Consider the following 24,465-nt stretch of genomic DNA (forward strand, 5'->3'; position numbering starts at 1 on the left):
CTTTGGCTCATGTTACTTTATAATGATTCTGACTCCCTGAAGCCAAGCAGCAGAAGTTAAGTGACAACGTACAAATACTACTGGCCAATTTTTAGGTCAACTAAATATGCAAGAGTAGTCTTACATGTCACTGTTTATAACACAGGGTGCTTATCCTTTGCTGGATGGTCCACTTTAAAACATAAAGAGAATACCCAGGCACCACTACAGAGCCCTACATTCTACGTTGACACAGAACAACAGTGTGCTGATCTTCTGATAATATTACTTTAGTTTTCTTTTTTGGGTTAAAATATTTGTGTTGATTATGGCAACGACTTATTACTGAGATTCTTTACAAATATCGAGTTAACCACTGGAGGTCATAACTGTACAATGTGAGAACAGTCAGACATTGAGCGTATATATATATACTGTATATACGTATATATATATATATATATATATATATATATATATATATATATATATATACACAGCAGGCAGTGACCTCCCCTGACCCATGACCTCAGTGTTCTTGGTGAGATGGAGGAAGATGGATAATCATAACAAAACAAAGAATCACACAAAGAGCTTAAAAGTTGACCCAGTTTTATTTTGGTATGTTGATTTGAGAGATGGCCGTCTAGCCTGGCTCACTATTTACACTACTTGTCTGATTTGTCTCGTTCCCCAGCCCTCCTATTCTGCCACTTGCATAGATGAAGGTACGCCATGCCCCGCCCCTATTGGTCCCCCCTGGTGGTGAAGCGAGAGGTTGGACCTGCAGGGAGGAAAACCTAGCAAAGTACTTATGGACAAAAGGATTCTTTGCTTTTGCTATTCAGTTGATCAGGATGGGATGTGGTGGGGAAGGTCTAAGGCCGTTGTTGGCCATGGAGACACGGTTCCGTGTGATAACTCTGCACATCAAGGAACAAGTGCAGGCTGGAAGTATTGGGTGCTGGTGATCTACTTCCTGAAGCCACGACAGGAAGGAGGTCACCACAGAGGAGGAAGGCTGTGGAATGATGCCACCTTTTTAAAGTGAATAGTTGTTGAGTGACAACACAAACACACACACGCACTCACTCACACACACAGACACACACACAGTACTCTATCTGTACAATAATAATGCTAGTATTCACATTCATCTGTACAAGCTATTTACAATGAAGATCACGTTAGGGGGAATAACAGGAACCTGAGCAGCGAGGGGGGTGTTAGTTCAGCACAGCAGACACATGCCAAGCAACACAACTACAAGGACAGGTGTAGTCTACATGTGTATTCTACAGGTGTAGTCTACATGTGTATTCTACAGGTGTAGTCTACAGGTGTAGTCTACATGTGTATTCTACAGGTGTAGTCTACAGGTGTAGTCTACATGTGTATTCTACAGGTGTAGTCTACAGGTGTACTTCCCAGGTATAGTCTACAGGTGTATTCTACAGGTGTAGTCTACATGTGTATTCTACAGGTGTAGTCTACAGGTGAAGTCTACAGATGTATTCTACAGGTGTACTTCCCAGGTATAGTCTACAGGTGTATTCTACAGGTGTAGTCTACATGTGTATTCTATAGGTGTACTTCACAGGTATAGTCTACAGGTGTATTCTACAGGTGTAGTCTCCAGGTGTAGGCTACAGGTGAAGTCTACAGGTGTAATCTACAGGTGAAGTCTACAGCTGTAGTACACAGATGTAGTACAAAAGTGTAATCTACAGGTGTGGTCCATAGGTGTAGTCTACAGGTGTGATCCACATTTGTAATCTACAGGTGTAGTCTGCAGGGGTAGTCTACATGTGTAGTTCACAGGTGTGGTCAGTGTGTGTTCAGAGTGCTCAGAGCCTTGCAGCATTGGAGCGGAGCGTGGACAGAAGGCGTGTCTTGACTCCCCCGCACAGTGGCCAGGTATATTCGATTGTTTGTGTTTCTCCAACATGGTGTTCCAATACCACGCTGAGGTCTGGACTCTTGGTGTTGAGGTAGGCAGCGGAAACAGAGGGGTGTTCTTATGAGGGCCAGGTGAGTTTTACTGCCTTTTATAGAGAAGTCTCAATGGAACACAACCTGTCACACAACCAGGGCCTTCTGGATCTGTATACAATTTGCAAAATAAAACAACAATAATGGTTTGTGTCAGCAAGTCTTCCACCCATCCACCCCTCCCTCCCCTCCCTCCCGTTACGCGTACAAACACACAAACTGTACATGGAAAATATCCGGTGTGTCAACCACAACTCCATATTCAATAATACATTAGATAAAACACCATTCAAATAAACATGTGCAGCATTTCTCTCAAAGAAATAAAGTAATCAACCAATAAATTAAATTAAATAACAATCATTTCTTCTGGTCCGGTTTAACTCAAAACAGTTTGTTAGTTGGTTGGTTTGAACTTTTACTTTGAAATGCTAGGCCCCTTATTAAATCCCTACCAAGGCAGCAGCAGTTAGTATGCATCAGCGGCCCCTGGTGGCTTCACAAGAAAATAAATGTCTTTGCCTTTTTTTGGAATGGTCCACCTGTTTCATCATGGCAATACACAGAAGTGAAAGAAAACAAAAAAAATGGACGGAGAGGAGAAGGCAAGGAGGACAAGGAGGAAGAAGAAGAGGAGGAGGGAGAGGGGCAGGAGGAGGAGGGAGAAAGAGGAGGAGGAGCCTGTGTTAAGATTGAACATCGGAGCAGTGTTAAGTCTGGTGGATGTGGGGCTGGGCCTAAGCCTTGTAGCAGTTGCTCTGCGTGGTGAGGGCCAGCTGGCCGTTGGGCGCCACCTCGCTGGCTTCGTCCTCCAGGAGCCCCGACACGTCGGCGTTGGGCAGGCTGTCGTGGTAGCTGCTGAAGCTGATGTTGTCCTCCTTCAGCTCGATGGTCCAGAACGGCGCGTTGAGCTTGCGGTTCTGATACTCCCGGTACGCGTACACCCCGCCCACGAAGCCCAGCAGCACCAGCACCACCAGGATGATGACGGCCAGGATGATGACGTTGAACTGGGTCCAGGACACGTCGCTGGGCGCCGTGGTGTTGTCGCTGGGCCACGCCCCTAGAGTACTGGCCACCGTCTGGGTGGACGCGGCCGGCGTGCCCGGGCTGGTGGTGATGGTGGTGTTGTTGCTGTGGGAGGAGGGGTCGGCGAGGGTCGTAGCGGGCGAGGTCATGATGGGAGGGAGCGTGGTGGCAGGCGGGGGGGTGGTCCCGGGATCGGACGCGGCCCGCACGTCTGAGGGAACGACACAGCAAGCTTTAGCATGTGATCAGTACGATGAAGCAGCTGTGATCCTCCTCCGTACCTTCAGTACGTGTGTGTGCACGTACCTGGTGCTCGGGTGCAGTTCTGTGCCTGGGCGTTCCCGCTGAAGCCCGGTGCGCACAACTCGCACTTATCGCCGGTCGTCACGGGGGAGCAGCCCAGGCAGCGGCCTGTGTCCGGGTCGCACATCTGGGGAGGATTGCTTGGGTCTGCATTGCCATGGCACTCACAGGGAAGACACGCCCCCTCAGAGCGGAAGAATCGCGGGGTGCAGGTGAGGCACCGTGGCCCAGCATAGCCAGGCAGGCACGCGTCACACACAGCTTGGCCTGCCGAGTCTGGGGGAGAGCGAACGAGAGACGTTAGGAACCAATGAGGAACCACCTAAGTCAGAAGGGATCTCCACACAGGATGGTCAGCTTTTATAACAAGACAAGGTGTATGTGTTTGTGTGATATGTAATGACCAACATTCAACCACTAGGTGGCTCTAGATCATAGTATTCAGACTCAAGATGTAACACACCTATTTATATTGATATGATAAATATTTTATATTTAATATGGCAATATAAAAAAATGTCCTAGGCGACACCTACACCCAATTGGTAACTGGGTCTTGTTGTAAATTTGTAAATTATTAAGTAGAATCGTAGATGCTCAATAGACTTTTCTATTAACAATAGACAATTGTATAAATATATATATATATATATATATGTGTATATATCAGTGGCGGCTGCTGGTTTTTAAAGTGAGGGAGGAAGGACTGCGCGCTTGGTTGCCATTGGCCTGCTTGCACTGTTAGTGGCCTATTGTGGCATAAGTATGTGACACTCAAGTTGTTTTAGGGTTTTAGGGTGTTTTGGTGAACTACAAAATAGCAGGATGGGATAATTATGTGAATTGATACAAATCCACCAGTGGCAGCATTGGACTTTGAAAGCTGGTGGGCAGCATGTCTTGGACTACAAGGGCAGAAGGAAAGGATGCAAAGCCAATTAGTCAAATCAGGCGTACTCTTGATTTGTAAAACTAAATAAAAAAATCTGGGCCTATCATTGGGCCTAGTTTTGCCCTCAATGACTGAAGCTATTGGTTGTTATTTGGTATGTTTATTTTCAGCTACAATTGTTTTAAGAAAAATAAAGAAACAATACCAAAAGTGATACCATTTAAAATGCATCATGCGCTGAATCATTCACTAACATCCTTTCCACAATATCAAACACAACGGTCAGAGTAACAAACAATAAAAAGGACAACAAGAACATTATTTCACAACTATTTACATGGGCACTATTTACAGCCTAACATTGTTTGAGGCAAATGTGGATGTTAATGGATGTTTCAGAATGTTGGTCATGGTGTTAAGCCAATTAAGACTGAGGGACTTCATTTATAGATCAAGTCAACGCTCCTCGCGGGCTCCGCACCTCGGCCGCGGGCAGCCCGGGCTAAGGAAACGTCAATACAAGCGAACAGAGCCGCACTGTACCGCAACGAGTAGTAGCGCACCGCTCGGTAGAAAGAGGCATTTGACGGAGCGGGTTCATTGGTTCACGTAACAAAGACTTGAGGGGATAAACCCTCTCTCCGGGCTGCTCCACAGCCAGGACTCCTGCTTATTGGTTCATAGTGCAACCAGGGCTTCAGCCTATTCCTGAATAAACGTAGGCGTCAGCTAGTCACAGCCACTCAGAGGAGGACTTTTCTCCTCTCTCCCATTGAACCCCATGTTATTCACCGGCCGCCAACACTTTCGGGGAAATTAATGTGAGTCAATGGAGGCTGAGGTAGGAACATCCTCCCTGAAGTAATTGTGAATAGGCGATAGGGGGTGCTAATGTCCCTTTACCCAGGGAAACAAACATAACATATACAAAGGCATTAAAGTAGTCATATTTAAGGGCATTAGTTCATTAAAGTAGTCTGGGCAATCTACATTTTTTTATTCTCAACAATGTTAAGGAGGATCTTCCTCCCTCTCCTCACTGGAGAAGCCTCCACTGATATATATATATATATATATATATATATATATATATATATATATATATATATATATATATATATATATATATATATATATATATATATAAATAGACATGGATATGATCTAATCAGAAGTTTGTATCAGTAGACTGTATCAGTACACTGTTTCACTAGACTGTATATAATCAGTAGACTGTATCAGAAGACTCTATTAGTAGACTGTATATAATTAGTTGACAGTATCAGTAGACTGTATCAGAAGACTGTATTAGTAGAATGTATATAATCAGTAGACAGTATCAGTAGACTGTATCAGAAGCAGTGATGGGAACCTTACTTTAAAAAAGTAGAGAGTTAGTAACTGAATTACTCTACAATAAAAGTAACTAGTTACCAGGGAAAGTAGCTATTTGCGTTACTGTAAAAAAAAGAAAGTTGCTATAAGAATTTGGATTTTTCTGAGCAGTTTTCACTTGGCTTTAATGTGTTAAATGGTTGAACTGCCCATTCAAGGCCCTAATATGCTTCCAAGTTCGATCCCCAGCTCCTCCTAGCTGAGTGTTAACGTGTCCCTGAGCAAGACACTCAACCCAAACTGCTCCTGACGAGCTGGCTGTCGCTTTGCACGGTTGACTCTGCCGTCAGTGTGTCAATGTGTGTATTAACAGATGTAAGTCGCTTTGGATAAAAGCGTCTGCTAAATGCCTTAATTGTAATTGTAATTGTAATTGTAACTAACCTGGGTAAATCTACAAACGCATAAATATTTATCAGTTTAGCCCTTCCGTCCACACTAAAACTGAGAATTCCGACACTGAAAACGATGCTTTTCGAAAACGAGACCGAGACGCTCATCAAAAAAAATGGCGGGTGAAATGCAAGTGATGATCTCTTTGTACAATGTACTAATTTATCTCCAGAAACAACTCGACATAATGGCTCAAAACATATTTGTTGCTCCAACGCCGGATGCGAGCGCTGTACTTGATGTTCTTCATTGATGGTAAAAAAACCCGAAAGACGACAGTTCAAACCGTACTTTGAGCGCATTTCTGGACAAGACCGGGTCGAAAATGATTTACCAGCTAATCAACTGTAAATATCAGCTGATCGCGCGCCTGTAATCTAAACAGAGTGGCGTGGCGGAATTACGTAACCATGACAACAACTGTTTATCAAAATAATTTCAGTGTGGAACGTGGATGCAAAACATTCCGAAAAAGATATGAAAACTAGTGTGGACGGAGATCATTTTCATTGCGGATGTGCGTTTTTACATTTACTCGGGTTAGTGTGGATGGGGCCTGAATTTCAATTTTCTTGGTTGCAAAGGCTGTGGAACATCTGCCGAATACTACAGAAAATGCCAACTTTTCTTCGGATTGCCATTTCTGCTGCTTCATCGAATCTGTTTGGTGTGTGTGTTTGCGTGTGTGTGGCGTCCGTGTCCTGGCCTGTGTGGAAAAACACTGGTTCCGATTGGCTACCATGAAACATGACTCTGCCTTAGCCAATCATAATCGCTTATCTCGTTGTTAACCCACCCGGTCTCCTCACTAGCAGTTTGTGTTTGGAGCCAGGGATGCGTTCGGATTACACAGTTTATTCAATCAATTCATAGTAACGCACTGCATTTATCGTACAGTAACGATAACGGCGTTGTAACGACGGAAATAGTAATTAGTTAGATTACTCCGTTACTGAAAAAATAACAGCGTTACTTAACGCCGTTCTTTTAAACGGCGTTATTACAAACACTGATCAGAAGACTGTATTAGTAGACTGTATATAATCAGTAGACAGTATCAGTAGGCTGTATCAGTAGACTGTAATCAGTAGACAGTATCAGTAGACTGTATCACAAGACTGTATCAGTAGGCTGTATATAATCAGTAGACAATATTAGTAGACTGTAACAAAAAGACTATCAGTAGACTGTATATAACCAGTAGACAGTATCAGTAGACGGGGTCTGACCTGCGTGGCAGCGGCCTGTGGTGGAGGTGTTGGAACAGGGGCAGGGCGAGCAGGACTGGCCCAGCTCTGCGGGGCTGCTAGACCGATAGAAGTTGGGCTGACATTCCTCACAGTTGACCCCCTGGGTGTTGTTCATGCAGTTCAGACACACACCTAGAGAGAAGGAGAACAGGGTTTAATCTATGTATAGAGATAGGGCGAGGGTTGTCAGTCATCTGCAGAATACGCTTATCTAAAGTGTAGGAACAGTTGATGCATACGGTCAGAAGTGGAGTAGCTAGAGGAATAAATGCAACAGTAGAGCCATAGAAACTAGAAAAACAACGTTAGTACAACATGTATTTTTATGAGTTTGTGCTCTGCTTGAAGTAGTATTCATAATTTAATCCTTATTAAATTCATGTTGGGCCCCTTAACTATACAACACATTTTGACGGACCTCTTTGATTACCAACATAATTGTCTACCTACTAAGAAATATTTGTACACTAAATTGTAGCATAATGTGGCGTGTGGGCAATCCTCAGAGCAGCAGAACTTTCTTTGGGCAAAGAGACTCAGATGCAAAAAAAACAACAACGATGAACCACAAACACGAATAACAACGACAAATGTCTTTTTAACGAAAAAAATAAAGCAACACAATAAAAAGTAGGGTTAGGCTCCAAGTCCAACCCAGAGCATGCTGGGCAGCAGAGTGGCCCTGGAATATTAACTACTACTGACTGTTTTCACCATTGACATCCTCTAAGTAGGCCCAGACAAATATTCACCAGTATTTACAGTAGGCTGATAGATTTCAGACAGCAGACTAAACCCAGTCGCCCCCATTCTCACAAAAAACATTTTATTCATATTTCCACAAGCCTGTTTATGTGGGCTCTGGCCACCAGGGGGGGCAGGGTCTCTGTTTGTCTACTGTTCACCCTCTCTAATTACATAAAGAGTTGATGTTGAAGACTGTGTGAAGTATGTGCTTCATTAAATATTCATCATGCATGAGGTACATCAGGGAAGTAGGACATGTGTTTGCGTTCTAGCATGTGTAATGTAGTGTGTGCTTCCAGAAGTCTTATGTAATGTTTACGCCATAACCACTGAACTACCTCTAAAATAGTCATCCTGAGAATCTTTATTGATATACAAATATTTACTCTTTTACTCTTTTTTATTAATGTAAAGTGTATTTGAGCGTTTAGAACAGTGGCATAAATACATGTATTATCATAATTAATAACTGTTTTCTTTACATGCACCGGGTTAGAGAAGGTGCCTTACAGTAACATGTAATCTGTTGTCATTTGGACTGTGAAGTTCCAGAAGGTTATTAAAGTAAATCATTGGTGAATATAGAAAAACGTAAAAAGACTTGTCATAGCAATGTCAACCTAAGCCGATAATAAAGGTTTTGTTGCCGTTATTTCCACCAATGAGATGCATTGCTGCAGCCTTGGGCGGGGCTAAGACCTTACAACCTAAGATTATATTCAGCAGTTTGTCATCTGGAACTGTAGATTCAGGACATTTCTGTGAATTTATAGGGTTTGTATTTAAGATCAGCTCACTCCATATCAGTTGGAGCTCAGTACAGAACCTTGGTTTTAGTATAATCTCTACATAACTGACTCAACGTCTAACTTTTTCACCAATAAGAACCGGAACTGGAACTGTCATATTCAGAGATGTGGAAAGAAAGAGGGAGAATGTATATATATATATATATATATATATATATATATCCATATACATCGAGAGAGAGAGAGAGAGAGAGAGAGAGAGAGAGAGAAAGAGAGAAGTGAGAGAAAGAGAGAGAGAGAGAGAGAGAGAGAGAGAGAGAGAGAGAGAGAGAGAAAGAGAGACAAAAGACGAGAGTGACAAGATTTGCTGCAGCACGATAGAGACGGATACACTTGAGGAGAGGCTCTGGTTGGGGGCCCAGGTCTTACCGGACTGCGGGTGGCAGTAGTTGGTGTGGTTGTTGCACCGGCAGGGTTGACACCCGGTGCTGCTGAAGTGGAAAAATCCAGGGTGGCAGTCGTCACACTTGGGCCCGTACACGCCCGTCTTACACACACACGTCCCTGAGCTGAAAGAGAGCGAGAGCGAGCGAGAGAGAGAGAAGAAAAAAGTTCAAACAAAATGTGTACTTAGTGAACGTAGAACATTACACAGAACACTTGTGAATATAATAATAAGTACATACTACCTAACACTCACTCAGTCACACTCAACCACACACATCCTGTCTGCCACAAGGAGTAGTGTGGTCTACAGCAGAACAAGAGGGGGTCGACAAGGAGTAGTTTGGTCTACAGCAGAACAAGAGTGGGTCGACAAGGAGTAGTGTGGTCTACAGCAGAACAAGAGGGGGTCCACAACGAGTAGTGTGGTCTACAGCAGAACAAGAGGGGGTCCACAACGAGTAGTGTGGTCTACAGCAGAACAAGAGTGGGTCGACAAGGAGTAGTAGTCTACAGCAGAACAAGAGGGCTTAGTGTACAGGGTTAATGTGGGCCTGTGAATCCCTTTGAGATTGGAGCTGTAGGGTCTTTATAGCAGCACTATGGGTACAGCTCACTACCTTAATACAAGAAGAGACTGCGTTTTACATAACTCTGTGTTTTTGGCAGTATGCTTAAAATATCTCAGCTGATGAAGCTTTCAAGAATGTTCTGTGCTGCATCGATACAATGACCCTCAGCTCTACGGCGGCCCACAGAGGACATTTCAACAGTTTGACCTCCACACACACACATGGGCCCCCCAGAGACAAATACTGCATGATAAATGACAGAAAGAGTTTATTGTGCCCATAAAGCATCTATCCGCTCTGATTACTTCAAACACCCCAGAGATCTCGTGCTGGCCTTACCAAAGAGCGTAGGAATGACACAGGAAGTCGTACGGTGGCCAACTAACAGCTCATAATGCTCTACGCATTCAAATGAGATGGATCACCCACTGAGGCTAAAGGATAGAAGGATAAAACTAGTTCAGGGTTCTACAGTATCAGTAAGGGTGGTCAAGGCGAACAGAACAAAACTATTTCAGGGTACTACAGAATTAATAATGATGCTAAATTATAGCAGTAATACTAGTTCAACATACTAGAATATTAATCATGATGCCAAATCATAACAGTATAATACTAGTTCAGGGTACTACAGTATTGATAATTATGGTAAATCATAACAGTATAATACTAGTTCAGGGTCCTACAGTATTAATAATGATGCTAAAAGCTAATAGTATAGTTCAATTTACTCTGTGATTGGCTGTGGGCCCATGAACACAATGACCTAAATACAACCAATGAGGAGCAACGCCAGGTCGCTCAGCACACAAAGATCTGACTTCACAACCACTGCACTTCATGATGATGAGCAGTGGCCCGGGAGGGGGAAGGGCCTGAGAGATACCCGGGAGGGGGAGGGGCCTGAGAGAGACCCGGGAGAGGGAGGGGCCTGAGAGAAACTGGGAGAGGGAGGGGCCTGAGAGAGACCCGGGAGGGGGAGGGGCCTGAGAGAGACTGGGAGAGGGAGGGGCCTGAGAGAGACCCGGGAGGGGGAGGGGCCTGAGAGATACCGGGAGAGGGAGGGGCCTGAGAGATACCGGGAGAGGGAGGGGCCTGAGAGAGACCCGGGAGAGGGAGGGGCCTGAGAGAGACCGGGAGAGGGAGGGGCCTGAGAGATACCCGGGAGAGGGAGGGGCCTGAGAGAGACCCGGGAGGGGGAGGGGCCTGAGAGATACCCGGGAGGGGGAGGGGCCTGAGAGATACCCGGGAGGGGGAGGGGCCTGAGAGATACCGGGAGAGGGAGGGGCCTGAGAGAGACCCAGGAGAGGGAGGGGCCTGAGAGAGACCGGGAGAGGGAGGGGCCTGAGAGATACCCGGGGGAGGGAGGGGCCTGAGAGAGACCCGGGAGGGGGAGGGGCCTGAGAGATACCCGGGAGGGGGAGGGGCCTGAGAGAGACCGGGAGAGGGAGGGGCCTGAGAGATACCGGGAGAGGGAGGGGCCTGAGAGAGACCCGGGAGAGGGAGGGGCCTGAGAGAGACCGGGAGAGGGAGGGGCCTGAGAAATACCCGGGAGGGGGAGGGGCCTGAGAGATACCCGGGAGGGGGAGGGGCCTGAGAGATACCGGGAGAGGGAGGGGCCTGAGAGAGACCCGGGAGAGGGAGGGGCCTGAGAGAGACCCGGGAGGGGGAGGGGCCTGAGAGAGACCCGGGAGAGGGAGGGGCCTGAGAGATACCCGGGAGGGGGAGGGCCCTGAGAGAGACCCGGGAGAGGGAGGGGCCTGAGAGAGACTGGGAGAGGGAGGGGCCTGAGAGAGACCCGGGAGAGGGAGGGGCCTGAGAGATACCCGGGAGGGGGAGGGGCCTGAGAGAGACCCGGGAGAGGGAGGGGCCTGAGAGATACCCGGGAGGCGGAGGGGCCTGAGAGAGACCCGGGAGGGGGAGGGGCCTGAGAGATACCCGGGAGGGGGAGGGGCCTGAGAGAGACCCGGGAGAGGGAGGGGCCTGAGAGAGACTGGGAGAGGGAGGGGCCTGAGAGAGACCCGGGAGGGGGAGGGGCCCGAAAGAGACCCGGGAGAGGGAGGGGGCGGGGCCAGGACAACAAAAAAACATAAACTTGTTGACACACAAACATACACAGACACATACAAACAGACACATACCAACAGACATATATATATATATATATATATATATATATATAGACAGATTAAATGATTGCCTTACAAAAAGGATCACACATTTTGAAAACGAATTCATATTTACATTATCAAGTCACTCATTTAATGAATAGCAGCAATAGGGCTTCCAGAAACAGGAACCGGATAACAATGAATTATTGACGTGGCACGTGGCAGAAGGGGTGAGGGGGGAGGGGTTGTTGTTGTGTGGGTTGTCGGCACGCTCCAGCGGCGCTTCAGTAGCAGCTTTCTCTGCTAGCGCCACACAGCGCTAACTGGGTCAGTGTTACATTGGCGACAACAAGGATTAACCCCCTCCCACGGCGGCTGCTGCCACGGCCATACGCTGCTCAGTCTGCTTAAGAGACCAACGACAGAGAGCACAGACTGAACCTCCTCCCCCTCCTCTCCAGCTCCTGCTCCTTCTCCTCCTTCTCCTCCTCTCCACTCCCTCCACCCTCCTCCTCCCCACCTTCTCCTGTCCTCCACCTCCTTTCAACCTTCTCCTCCTCCTCCTCTCCACAGTGACCTCCTCTCTACCTCCTCCTCTCCAGTGACCTCCTCTCTACCTCCTACTCCTCTCAACAGTGACAGAATAGAAACACAATATTATTAACATTTACATCTACATTTAGGGCATTTAGCAGACGCTTTTATCCAAAGCGACTTACAATAAGTACATTTGTCATAAGAAGTGAAACAATATATCGCTGTCAGTACAGTAAAGATGTTCATAGAGCCAAGTGCAAGTACTAACAATCGCTAGGCTTACCCATTCCCTGTGTACAGCAATGCTAGCAGCTACTGCAGATGTTACACAATTAAGTACTATGAATAACATACATACAATACAATACAATGGTGGTATTCAGCATTCAATAGAAGAAGAGATAGAATAGAAAGTTTTATTAAGACTCTACATAAAAAACATTCCTCTGCTCAGCAGGTCGAGTAACATTACTGTGTGTGTCAGTCTGTGTGTGGACAAACCCTAAACAGGAGTGTTTAGCAACAAATAAACATGAGAGCTGTTGGTTGTCACACACACACACACACACACGCACACACACACACACACACAGACTCAATACAAAACAAACAGGTGCTAAACAGGAGTGTGTAGGTGTTTCGGGATAGCTAGCTACTATGCTGGTTGCACGGTTGATGGCAAAGCCATAACAAAACTAAAAACTAAACGTCAGTTCCCTACAATGGTCTAACAGGTCTCTACAACCAGTGTCAAATAATATATAACCGCAATATATATATATATATAACCACACCTTAAAAAAAGAAAAAGAATCTCTTACGGTTTCTTCAAAGGCATAGCCTGGTAGGGATTGTTGTATTCTGTCTGTTGATCATTGTCTCTTATTCTGAAACTTCCAAGCCATCCCTGTATGTATTGTGTTCCGACCCAGGCCCTTACTGTATGTATTGTGTTCCGACCCACGCCCTTACTGTATGTATTGTGTTCAGTCCCAAGCCCTTACTGTATGTATTGTGATCCGACCCACACCCTTGCTGTATGTTTTGTGTTCAGTGAACAGTGAAAATCGTGGGTCCTTGAGACATATCCCATTGATTTGCAGAGTAACTACATCAACATGGGCGTGGTCTGAATGCACCAGTAGACGTTATGGTCAACCCCTTGGCCTTGCACTCATTCTGGTCTCCGGCTGTTGTTCTTTGTTGTTGTCCACCATTTTTCTGTTTCCCACCTTCTTTCCCTTCTCACCTGTTCCTTGTTGTATTTTTACTGCCTAGACTGTTTGTACCCTGTGTCGCTAGTACCTTGTCCGATTGTTTTATACCTGTCACTAAACATTTTTACAATGCTAAATATGCCCGTCTTATGCGTGCCCTCCTTTTTCCCGGCACGGTCAGGGTTTTTACACTGACCGAGTTAATAAACCGGCCTGATTTCGCACCCCAATTTACTCAGACCCTACACATATTGGCGGTTTCATTTTGATGTAAATAAGATTAAACGGGTTCGCAGTTCCAGGGGCGGGACTTGGGTAGAGGTGTTGCTGCATTGTTTGTAGATCGCACCATTTTTCCCCGTCTTCGTTTAATGCGATTGCATAACTTTCTCTCCAATGCTGGTCAGCAGGTCACGGATTTCACCGTCTCTCCAGTTATAACTACTTATTTTGATATCGCTGCGTTGTCTATGTTGTAGACGAGAAAGTACCAGCCACCACCTCCTTTTGCCTGCTCCTGGACTACTCTCCTGACGGCGACCTGGCTCTACTTTCTTTGTTCAATTTTTGTTCTTTTTGTCATCAGTGGCCTAGTGCCCTTTGTGTTTTTGCATTTCCTCAGAGTAGCGACTGTAATGACTTAAATGTTTGAATGCTGTATTATTTTCTTATCTTATATTCATTTAAATCCCATTGCCAGGGATTATTAGATTGTCAAAAAAGGCGGTATATAAATGCAATTTGTTATAATCATTATTATTAAAATCATTATTCTGATCAAAGTCGCAATGTGTACAATTCAGCCAGTTAGTACCCAGGAGACTTTCAGAATAAAAAAAAAGAAATAACAGAGTTCGGTCAACTCTAACTCGCTGTGCAACTGTGTGACGCATACTAGCGTACTTTGGCTGGCTGGGCTTTGGGAATGTCAATAGTAAAATTCTTGTAAACATAGAGAGAGGTACGGCCAGCATTTTAATTTGTAGCATATTTCGGTTATAGGATGGGATTGAATGCGTTTTTGCAGCATTCAATTTGTGTGTATAGTTCCATTTGATGTAAACCTTGGAGAATATTTTGTTAAATTGTTGTTGGTTCCTTACTTTTAATTCTGTCTATTCTCCCTGGTATCCTCTCTGGGTGAATAAAGTACATCTAAACTTTCCTACTAGCTTTATTTATTAAATATTAAATGGCTTAAATATAAAATGGATTATTATTTACAATCATGATAGTAGTGATAGTTATTCGATGATGAAGAACCAGCTGAATGGTGGTGATGGTATGAGTCCAGCTGTGGAGGAGAGGAAACATCTGGGCCGGGAATCAATATTTTATCTCTCCCCGCCTCACTGGCTCGATAAGGCGCAGTGAAAAATACATGAGCACCTCAAACAGACTGACCCAAATCAACTATGGATTACGTCTGGGTCAAATTCAGAACTGTAGATCTACTGTATATATATATATATATATCTATCTATCAGGATGCTCTAGTGGCTAGAGAGTTAGCCCTGCCTGCTCCTTAATGGCATGTCTGTATACTGTCTAACCCCTACCTGCTCTTTAATGACCTGTCTGTGTACTGTCTAACCCCTACCTGCTCCTTAATGACCTGTCTGTGTACTGTCTAACCCCTACCTGCTCTTTAATGACCTGTCTCTGTACTGTCTAACCCCTACCTGCTCCTTAATGACCTGTCTGTGTACTGTCTAACCCCTTCCTGCTCCTTAATGACCTGTCTGTGTACTGTCTAACCCCTACCAGTCTCTGCGGTGTTTCCCCCAGGAAATGGCACGACTATTGTTTTGAACAGTATTACCAGTGCATTATTTATCTTTATTTTATTTATTTATTTATTTATTTTTTTGTACTTGGTGGAAGTATGTTTTCTTTCCCTACGAGAGTTTTGTACTTTGTTAATGCATGAAAATTAAAAATAAAATAAAATAAAGATATAAAAAATGGTATTATTATTTTTTATTTTTTAACACTGCTCTATACTGGCTAACGAACACCTACCTGCTCCTTAATGACCTGTCTCTTTATTAACTGTCTTACCTCTACCTGCTCTATGTTTACAATAATCACTGTCCAACCTCTACCTGCTCCTTAATGACCTGTCTCTGTACTGTGTAACTTGTACCTGCTCCCTAATGACCTGTCACATACACACACACACACACACACACACACACACACACACACACACACACACACACACACACACACACACACACACACACACACACACACAACCTGACTGGGGACTATATTGGTAACTATATAGTCCCCCTGATTATATGGTGACTATATGGGGCCACCAATATAGTGATGGCACCATGTGCCACCACTATATTGGTGGCACATGGTGAATAAAGTGGAAAAGTGAATCACCAGATTAGGCTTGCTGACAAGTTCAATGAAGATCCTGATTGGCTGAGGAGACATTTGCTGCTTCTCTTCATCCAGTCAGATTAGAGAGATAATTGCCCAACGAGATTAATTGCCCTTCAGCAGAATCTTCTCGAAGCGCCATCGCTATGTTGGTAACCATAGTGACAAAACCTCCCCCCGCCTTTCTATTGGAGCCGAAACAGGTGGTTTACTGACACTCTAAAGGGTCACTTGCCCACATTACCCCCCCCCCCCCCCCCCCCCAACCCTCAGCCAAGGATTTAGAGGAGATACTCCCCAAATCCTGAGAGACCTTGAGAAGGTACCCGGACAAGGATTCTCCTACCAGGGACGGTAGGAGGGTGACAGGTGCTGAAGGGACAGATGCATTTGATGTCAGCTTAAACAAGTAAAACTAAAGGGGAGTCAGGTAGCAAGTTGCAAAAAACATAGCAGATTAGTAAGGATGTGTTCATCCACTACAACAAAGACAATCCGGTTTAACTACACACGAGTCTGACAAGTGTTTCGAGGAATAGCTGACGTTTCCAAAAGAAGGCTATGGTGAATGTCATCTAATTGCTGTGTGTGATGATGATGATGATGAGGATGAAGGTGATGATGATAGACTGAGGAGACTCTACCGGGCTCCTCCCGGTAACAGGTCTAGCAGGTGATAACTGCAGATCCAGACGGCCCTAAATGCACCCCTTGTGTATTATAGTATTATTATTATCATAGTATTATATAATATGATTTGCTATTATATGAGCCATGAAGAACCAGAGAGGTAGAAGAAAAGAGAGAGAGAGAGAGAGAGAGAGAGAGAGAGACAGAGAGAGAGAGAGAGAGAGAGAGAGAGAAAGACACTTTGTGCTTACAGTCCGAGGGGGGATAGCATTACTACTTCTACTGTGTGTGTGTGCGTGTGTGTGTGTTTGTGCTTATGGTTCCGTATCCCCTGCTGTCCCTGCCATGACCCCCCCACCGTCCAAGCCCACTTGTAAAGTCACCTACTCCCTCTGCCTCTCCATGATTGGTCCACATAGGAGTAAGACTCGCCCACATTCCAGTGGCTAGATGGTGTTTACTGCAGAATGACACATTGCTGCACATCAACGCACACCCCACCGCTAAGCACGCACGTAAAAACTACCTCTATTTTTACCCCATTGCAGTCTGTCAGGGTGTCTGTCTGTCTGTCTGTCTGTCTGTCTGTCTCCCTCTCTGTATGTCTGTCCCTCTGTCTTTCTGTCAGTCTCTCTGTCTCTCCGTCTGTCTGACTGTCGGTCTGCCGATCTCTCTGTCTGTCTGCATGTCTGCCTGTCTCTCCGTCTGTCTGTCTTCATGTCTCTCTGTCTGTCTGCCAATCTGTCTGTCTGTCTATATGTCTGCCTGTCTCTCTGTCTCTGTCGGACGGTCTTGTATGTCTGTCTGTCTGTCTGCCTGTTTCTCCGTCTGTCTGTCTTCATGTCTGTCTGTCTGTCTGTCTGTCTGTCTGTCTGTCTCTCCGTCTGTCTGTCTGCCTGTCTCTCCGTCTATCTATCTGTCTGTTTCTCCGTCTGTCTGTCTGCCGATCTGTCTGTCTATCTGTCTATCTATCGATCTCTATGTCTGTCTGCCGATCTCTCTGTCTGTCTGTCTGCCTGTCTGCCTATCTGTCTGTCTGTCTGTCTGTCTGCCGATCTGTCTGTCTGTCTGTCTATCTACCGATCTCTCTGTCTGTCTGCTGATCTCTCTTTCTGTCTGTCTGCCTGTCTCTCTGTCTTGTCGGTCTGTCTAAGAAAATAATGGAATAAAGAGAAAACTATTTCCGGCAAATCGTTATAAAATAGTAAAACTTCACAAAATCATGAAGCAAAACATGATTCATAACAGACTATCACACTGTAGTGACATCACAGAAACATCACATTTTACCCAGAGTTTTCATTAGCTCTTCAAATTGTATAATAATATTATTGTCTTAATTATTCTAATAATGTTATAGTCATTACTAATGTTAGAATATTAATGTTATAGTCTTTAATAATGTTATAATTGTTTACATAATAGTATAGTCTTTACTAATGTTATAATAGTATAGTCTTTACTAATGTTATGATAGTTTACATAATTTAGTCTTTACTAATGTTATCTTCATATTATAGTCTTTACTAGTGTTCTAATCTTAGTCTTAACTAATGTTATAATATTAGTCTTTGCTGATGTTATGATGCTATAATGTTATAATGTTATTGTCTTTTGAAAGTTTATGAATGAAACCTTAAAGGAGACATATTATGGTGTTCCCCAACAAGTAAACATAGTATTTGAGTTCCAGAAAACATAGCTTTTTGGAAAAAAGATCTCGCCTACCGCTATTCCCCTCTGTTTCAGTCCGTTCAGAATGCGCTGTGTCCGGTGTCAATGAGTTGTTAGACTGAACCACAGCATGGAGGAGAAGGGATTGGTGCCGTTTGCGGAGTCCTGAGGCTCTATATCTATATAATATAATATAATAATAATAATATTATATATGGGTATTTATATAATATTATATCTAATATCACGGCCAAAAGCTATGTGCGCCTCGGATGGTATTATGAATCATAAAGACTGCGTCTGGCGTCTCTGGCACTTCCACAACAAGTAAAGACTCGTAGTGGGGGATATCTCGGTCATGGTTGAGAGGAATTGGGGGAAAGGAACTTTGGCCTTGATTCTCTGAAGTCCATGAACCGCGGCATGGAGGAGAAAGGGACTGTACTCCGGGAGCTGAGCTGCCGGACTGTCGCCATGCTCCCCGCGCCGGAGCTGCCGGACTGCCGCCGGACCTGCCAGCTTCGGCGGCAGTTCAGCTCACGGAGTACACTCGGAAAGCTTCGGCTGCAGTTTAGCTCCTGGAGTACACCGCAGGAGCTGCCGGACCGCCGCTGGAGCTTCAACGGCGGCCGAACGGCTTCGACGGCGGGGGTAGCTCAATCCCTCCATGTCTCCTCCTCCGGACTGGCAGCTCCGGCGGGGGGAGCTCGGCAGCAGTCCGGCAGAGAAAGGGATTGTACTCCCGGAGCTGAGCAGCCGGGCTGCCGCCGAGTTCCCCCCGCCGGAGCTGCTCGTCCGCAGGTCCAGAAAATCTAAGCTATGCTCTGATTGGAGGGGAGTGGGGAAGTGGGAGGTAATATTCTACTGTGCCCCCTTCCTATGTAGGAGGGGGCGCCGAAACTGACTAGCTCGTTTGTTAACTGTAGGCGGGGTACTTTCAGAAATGCATCTCACTCAAAAAATCATGTTCAGACTTTTTTCCAAGTTTGTATGCGTGTGGGAGCACCAGAGACCCAAAACAACACCCCGAATCCCAGGAAAAGTGTTGTTTTCATAATATGTCACTTTAACCTAGTGCAACAACGCTGTTTCAAACACTCTAAGTCTCTTCACACCAGGGGGACCCAAAATACAATGCCCGTGTGTATATGGGACTCAACCCATAGTTACTGATCTGTGTACGTTGTTGGGGAATCCAGCTCCAACCGGAGGGCCACCCATTTCGGGACACTTTACCAGAGGCTTGCTTTAGGTAAAGGCGTCTGCAGAGTAAATAACCCAGTAACCAGGTGACCCAGTAACCCAGTAAGCACCTCACCTGTCACAAAGGGGGTCCACGGCCCCGTAGGAGTCGCACTGGCAGGGCAGGCAGCCGCCGGTGCCGTTGGTGAAGTGTCCGTCCTCACAGTCATCACACTGCGGCCCGCTGTAGCCAGACACGCAGGAGCACCGGCCGGTCCGGACGTCACACTCCTCTGGGTCCAGGATGCCCTCGCCACCAGTGCTGCAGTTACACGCCACCTCTGATGCACACACACACACACACACACACACACACACACACACACACACACACACACAGACACAGGGATAAGGGACTGTACGACGCCGTACGGGCCAAGCATGTCTGATCATATCTTGAAGGATGGATATAATTGGAACCAGAATTTGTTGTGGATCCAATGTCTTGATGATGATTATGTGACCCTATTTATTTTGCTTTGTAGATGTACACGCTGATACACAGACTATTAAGAGGTGCCCTTACTGGGTCACATGGCAATGATGACACAGAGCTACAGCGCAGTGATGATGTCAGTGTTAATGCATGTAATTATTAACAGTATTGTTGTATTTTTAATGGTGTAATGTTTTTTATTAACATTACTGTTAATGTTGTAATGCTATTATTAAAAATGCTCTCTATTGTTTCGGTTGTAATGTTATTATTAACAATGTTCTTGTATTGAGGTTATGTTATTATTAACAGTATTATATTGCTAATGTAGTCATGTTATACTATTAACCATATTGAGATATTGCTTATGTTGTCATGTCATTATTAACAGTATTTTGTTTTGGTAAGGTCACATTATCCGGCCATGAAGTAGCTCACCTCATATCACAACATTAAGGGTAAACCGCTATATTCCAACAGATGTATGGTGCATGTATGTTGTAGATGAGCGGTTGGCAGTCGGCGTGTAGGTGGATGGCGAGCGGAGGTGAGGGGGTGAAGGACTGCACACCATCTATTATTCATCACACAGTCAGAGTGGGCGAGGTGTGGGGTGCAGCCAGGAGGACTAGCCCTTCTCTCCGCCCCGCTCCCACCCCACGGAGGAGTGACGAGACAGCAGGAAAACCAAGATGGATTGACGGGGTGGAGTTTACAGGCAGGCTAATGGTGTCATGTGATTCATTCACACAAATCTCTTCACAACCAATATTTAAATCATGAACACTTCCTCTAACGTTCGCCAAACTGTGTCTACTGCCTTGTGTTCTTCAGTGGAAATCTAAATGTGTGGATTGTAATAATATAATGTAATAATAATAACGGCGTTAATGAGTACAGTAGGCACCAGAGGGCTGTGTATGTGGCATGTCAGGTTAATCTCATAAAGCTCATTCTTTCTGAAACCAACCCAGCTCATTCCATACGGAGCACCGTGCTGATTACGTTTATGGTCAACAACATCAATAGCCTGTGATCCATGTAAGACAGACGGTGTAATCAGTGGTTTGACCAGAACATTTGGACAAGACTTTGAACAACAGGATCCTCTCATAGATTACTGCGTCTAGAGCCTACAGAGACTGGGACCCAAGACTATCTCCTAGAACCTAGTGAGACCTAAAACAAGACAGTTTAATCTAGACTGTGTATTTTATTGACCATATAGAGACAATGCTTCCCCTGTAACAGAGGGTTTTCAATCCCTTTTCAAATCCCCATTTGAAAGCAGTTTCGAGAGGGCGATACAACAGATGTTTTCTGTTTGACGTTGACAAGAGATGTAGGTAACCCTTTCTGAAACCACCTCCAAAGGTGGTGTACGCTACATTCAATCTAGTCTGAAAGACTCTCTGGCGGGAGCGTTGTGAAGTCATGTGTTTTGCCAGTACTCCAGTCATCAACCAATGGAAAGCAAGACACCATCGAATGCAAATGTTTGATTCCCATCACTTACAACTAGATTATTAACCATGATTTGAGACATCCATTCCAAAACAATGTAAACTGATACACCAGAGTTACCACAACTCAGCCCATTCTCAACGATAATGCAAAGCAGCATGTGGTACAAATTTGAAACCTGCAGGTGAGTGCGCATATCAGGCAGGGGTCTCTTGTAAAGAGTCCTATTCCCCCTGCTGCTCATCCAGTCCTTACTCGAGGACAGAGTTTTCTGTCTCTCTCTTGCTTCAAATTCAAATTCAAAGGGATTTATTTTCATGGAAACGTACATCTACACTCTCCTTCTCCCTCTCATATGGAAATGACCAGACGCCATTCTTATATCACTCCGGTCGGCTGTCTGGCAGCCACCAGACCGGTCTGTGTGCTGAGCCGCAGAACCTGTCCTGAGTGGTTGACGTCGGGTGGCGTGCTGTCGTCTGGTATGTGATGACACGTCCCCGGCTCCCATACCTCAGGCTGGCCTCCATGTCAACCCCATGGCTGACTACAGAGCTCATGATGTGGGTAGAAGTATAAACACACCTGGGTTCACCTCCGGGAAGAATAGACCCTGTGACCACACCCCCCTGAGTTGTGGTATCACCTGGGAGGGGGGGGGGGAGGGACCCCTATTGCCTCCAGGTGAGGAGGTGAATGTTATTGGAGGTGTGTAGCGGTGAGCAGAACAACAGGACCCAGCCCTAATCTCTGAGGACGAGGAGTGAGATGGAGCTAGTCAGACCATGTTCCCCCCCCCCCCCCCACCCCCCACCCCACCACACACACACACACACACACACACACACACACACACACACACACACACACACACACACAAAGCCTAACAGGATCTGAGGGTTGTGTGTGGGAGAGAGGGAGAAGGGGGGGAAGTGAAAGAGACAGAGAGGGAGAGGGGTTTGCCTGCATGGCCATTTTGTTTAGATGCGTTCCTCTTATTGTCAAAATTATGCTATTAAACCCTCCGGTACTCAGCAGGTGCTCGTGACTCTCCCTTCCTTATAAAAAGCGCTGCCTGTCGCAACACAAAAGGATTAGCATATTCCATTCTGGGGTTGGATACAGAGCAGCACGCAGCTCTCCCCCGGCGCCCCTTCTCCCACATCCACTATGGCTACTAAGCTATAACGACAATATCTCGACTGTGTGCCAATATATGCTCGGAGACGCGTGTGGTGTAAAGACCCACGGAGCGGCGGGGACTGTGTGCTGCAGGACGCGGAGCTGTCAGCGCAGGGAGATTTGGGGCCATTGTTGCGATCTGCTCATTGGGTCGCTCTCTGCGTCAAAACCCGCGGCGCGTCTCTTTCACACGTCGTCTCTCAGATGTGTTGTTGTGAGGATTGGTTGTGTTGTGTAAACGTCCACCACGGCCCCATGTAGGCCTATATTTATGTATGAATTGAATGGCTCGTCATTTGACAGCAATACACTCACCCTGGCCCTGGTCCTTTGAAGGAACAGACGTGTCGATGTGATCCGTGGACCACGCATCGTTCGCAGTGCGCTGGGAGATCATAGAGACCATGGTCTGCAGCATCTTCTCCGGAGATAACACGGATGTCTGAGCGTCGGTGGACCTCCTGGTGGCTCCTGGTCTCCGTCTCCAGTCCGACTCCGTGCTGGAGACATGTTGTGAGGAAGGCTCGGTGCCCAGCCGCCTGGCCGGGGTTGTGCTGCTGCCGATGTCCTGTGCGCTTAAAGGGAGGCCCGGCGCACGGATGAGTCTCTTTAGAGCCCGCAGGACACCCCAGTCATCCGGTAGATGGTGGCGAGAGGTGCCGGGGAGCACCTCGGTCTCTGAGGCCGAGCGGAGCCTCCTGGAAAGCGGCGACGCAGAGTCGTAGGAGGCGCTGCTGGGCGCCGCGTCGGTGAAGCCGATAGATCCATACAGAATAAACAGTAACACCCCGGATATGAACATCATTATGGTGGTTCAGCTCTCCATGTAAGCCCTGATATCGGCCAGTCTCAGACTGCCCTTCGTGGACCTGCTGCGGGTGTTCTTCACCATGGACGTCCTGGCGGCTGATGGATGCCCTATGAACCAGACGGGGCTCAACAACCTACCTTAGTGGGCCATCGGACCTCCGCCAATGGGAGTCCCTATGCTGGTCTATGGGCGTTCCCTAACCCTAACCCTGCCCTCTCATTTGATAAATCCACTGTCTTTATTACGATTGATCATTGCAAGTATTTTCCATTTTCCAGAAAATTATAAATAAATTGTTTTTATTTTTGACTACAACGTATATGAAACTTTCGTATCTAAAACCCTTACTACACGATGCGTGTGTAGGCTGTATATAAACAATGGAGTTCACCTGACGCATAGGCAGGTTTAATGTTGTAATTGTATAATATATGAAGGCCTATACGTCATATTGGAATTACATATACTTTAATAACATTTTCCTCACTTTATTAGTGTATTATTCAATTGGTAGGCGTCACTGTTTATTCCTATTATTTTTTATTATAACCTGTTATAATCTTTTATATTGGTACTTTAATGTATGTGTAATGCCGTTACGAATGTATTTTCCTTTATGGATGAATAAAGTATCCATCTCATGTTATATTCACAATGTAATATATAATATACATAATCGAATTTTATATAATTTAATATAATCCAATACAATCTGATAGAAATATAAAAATATATAATATTCAATCAATTTTAAACTGAAAATTGAAATGAATGATTCTGCTACTATTCTGACTCTTAAAGATAGTTGAAATGTGTATTTTTATGATTTATTTATTTTATTTGTTCATGATCTATTAAATTATTTGCACGGTTTCAGTTTACTTGCGAACCCTGATAATGCTTCTTCCTTGTCATTTGGAATTGTATATCTACATACTTTTTCATTGTCTCTTGAAGCACTTTGAATCATTATCCACTTTGAATAGCAACATAATTGTTTTTCCAGTATTATTATTATT

The 24,465-nt window shown here is 45.4% G+C and overlaps 1 protein-coding gene across 1 annotated transcript; it reads right to left on the reverse strand.

The window, feature by feature from the left end:
• Positions 1 to 574: 574 nt before the first annotated feature.
• Positions 575 to 23,558, reverse strand: LOC307077048 (multiple epidermal growth factor-like domains protein 9). Its single transcript, XM_079738305.1, has 6 exons — positions 22,951 to 23,558; positions 19,630 to 19,834; positions 9,159 to 9,298; positions 7,213 to 7,365; positions 3,307 to 3,579; positions 575 to 3,211 (listed from the first exon to the last, which is right to left on the reverse strand). The coding sequence occupies exons 1-6, from the start codon at positions 23,438 to 23,440 to the stop codon at positions 2,709 to 2,711; spliced, it is 1,764 nt and encodes a 587-aa protein (XP_079594431.1). The 5' UTR covers positions 23,441 to 23,558; the 3' UTR covers positions 575 to 2,708.
• Positions 23,559 to 24,465: the final 907 nt, after the last annotated feature.

This window comes from Pollachius pollachius (genome assembly GCF_949987615.1).
Source record: "Pollachius pollachius genome assembly, chromosome: 1".
Lineage (NCBI taxonomy): Eukaryota > Metazoa > Chordata > Actinopteri > Gadiformes > Gadidae > Pollachius > Pollachius pollachius.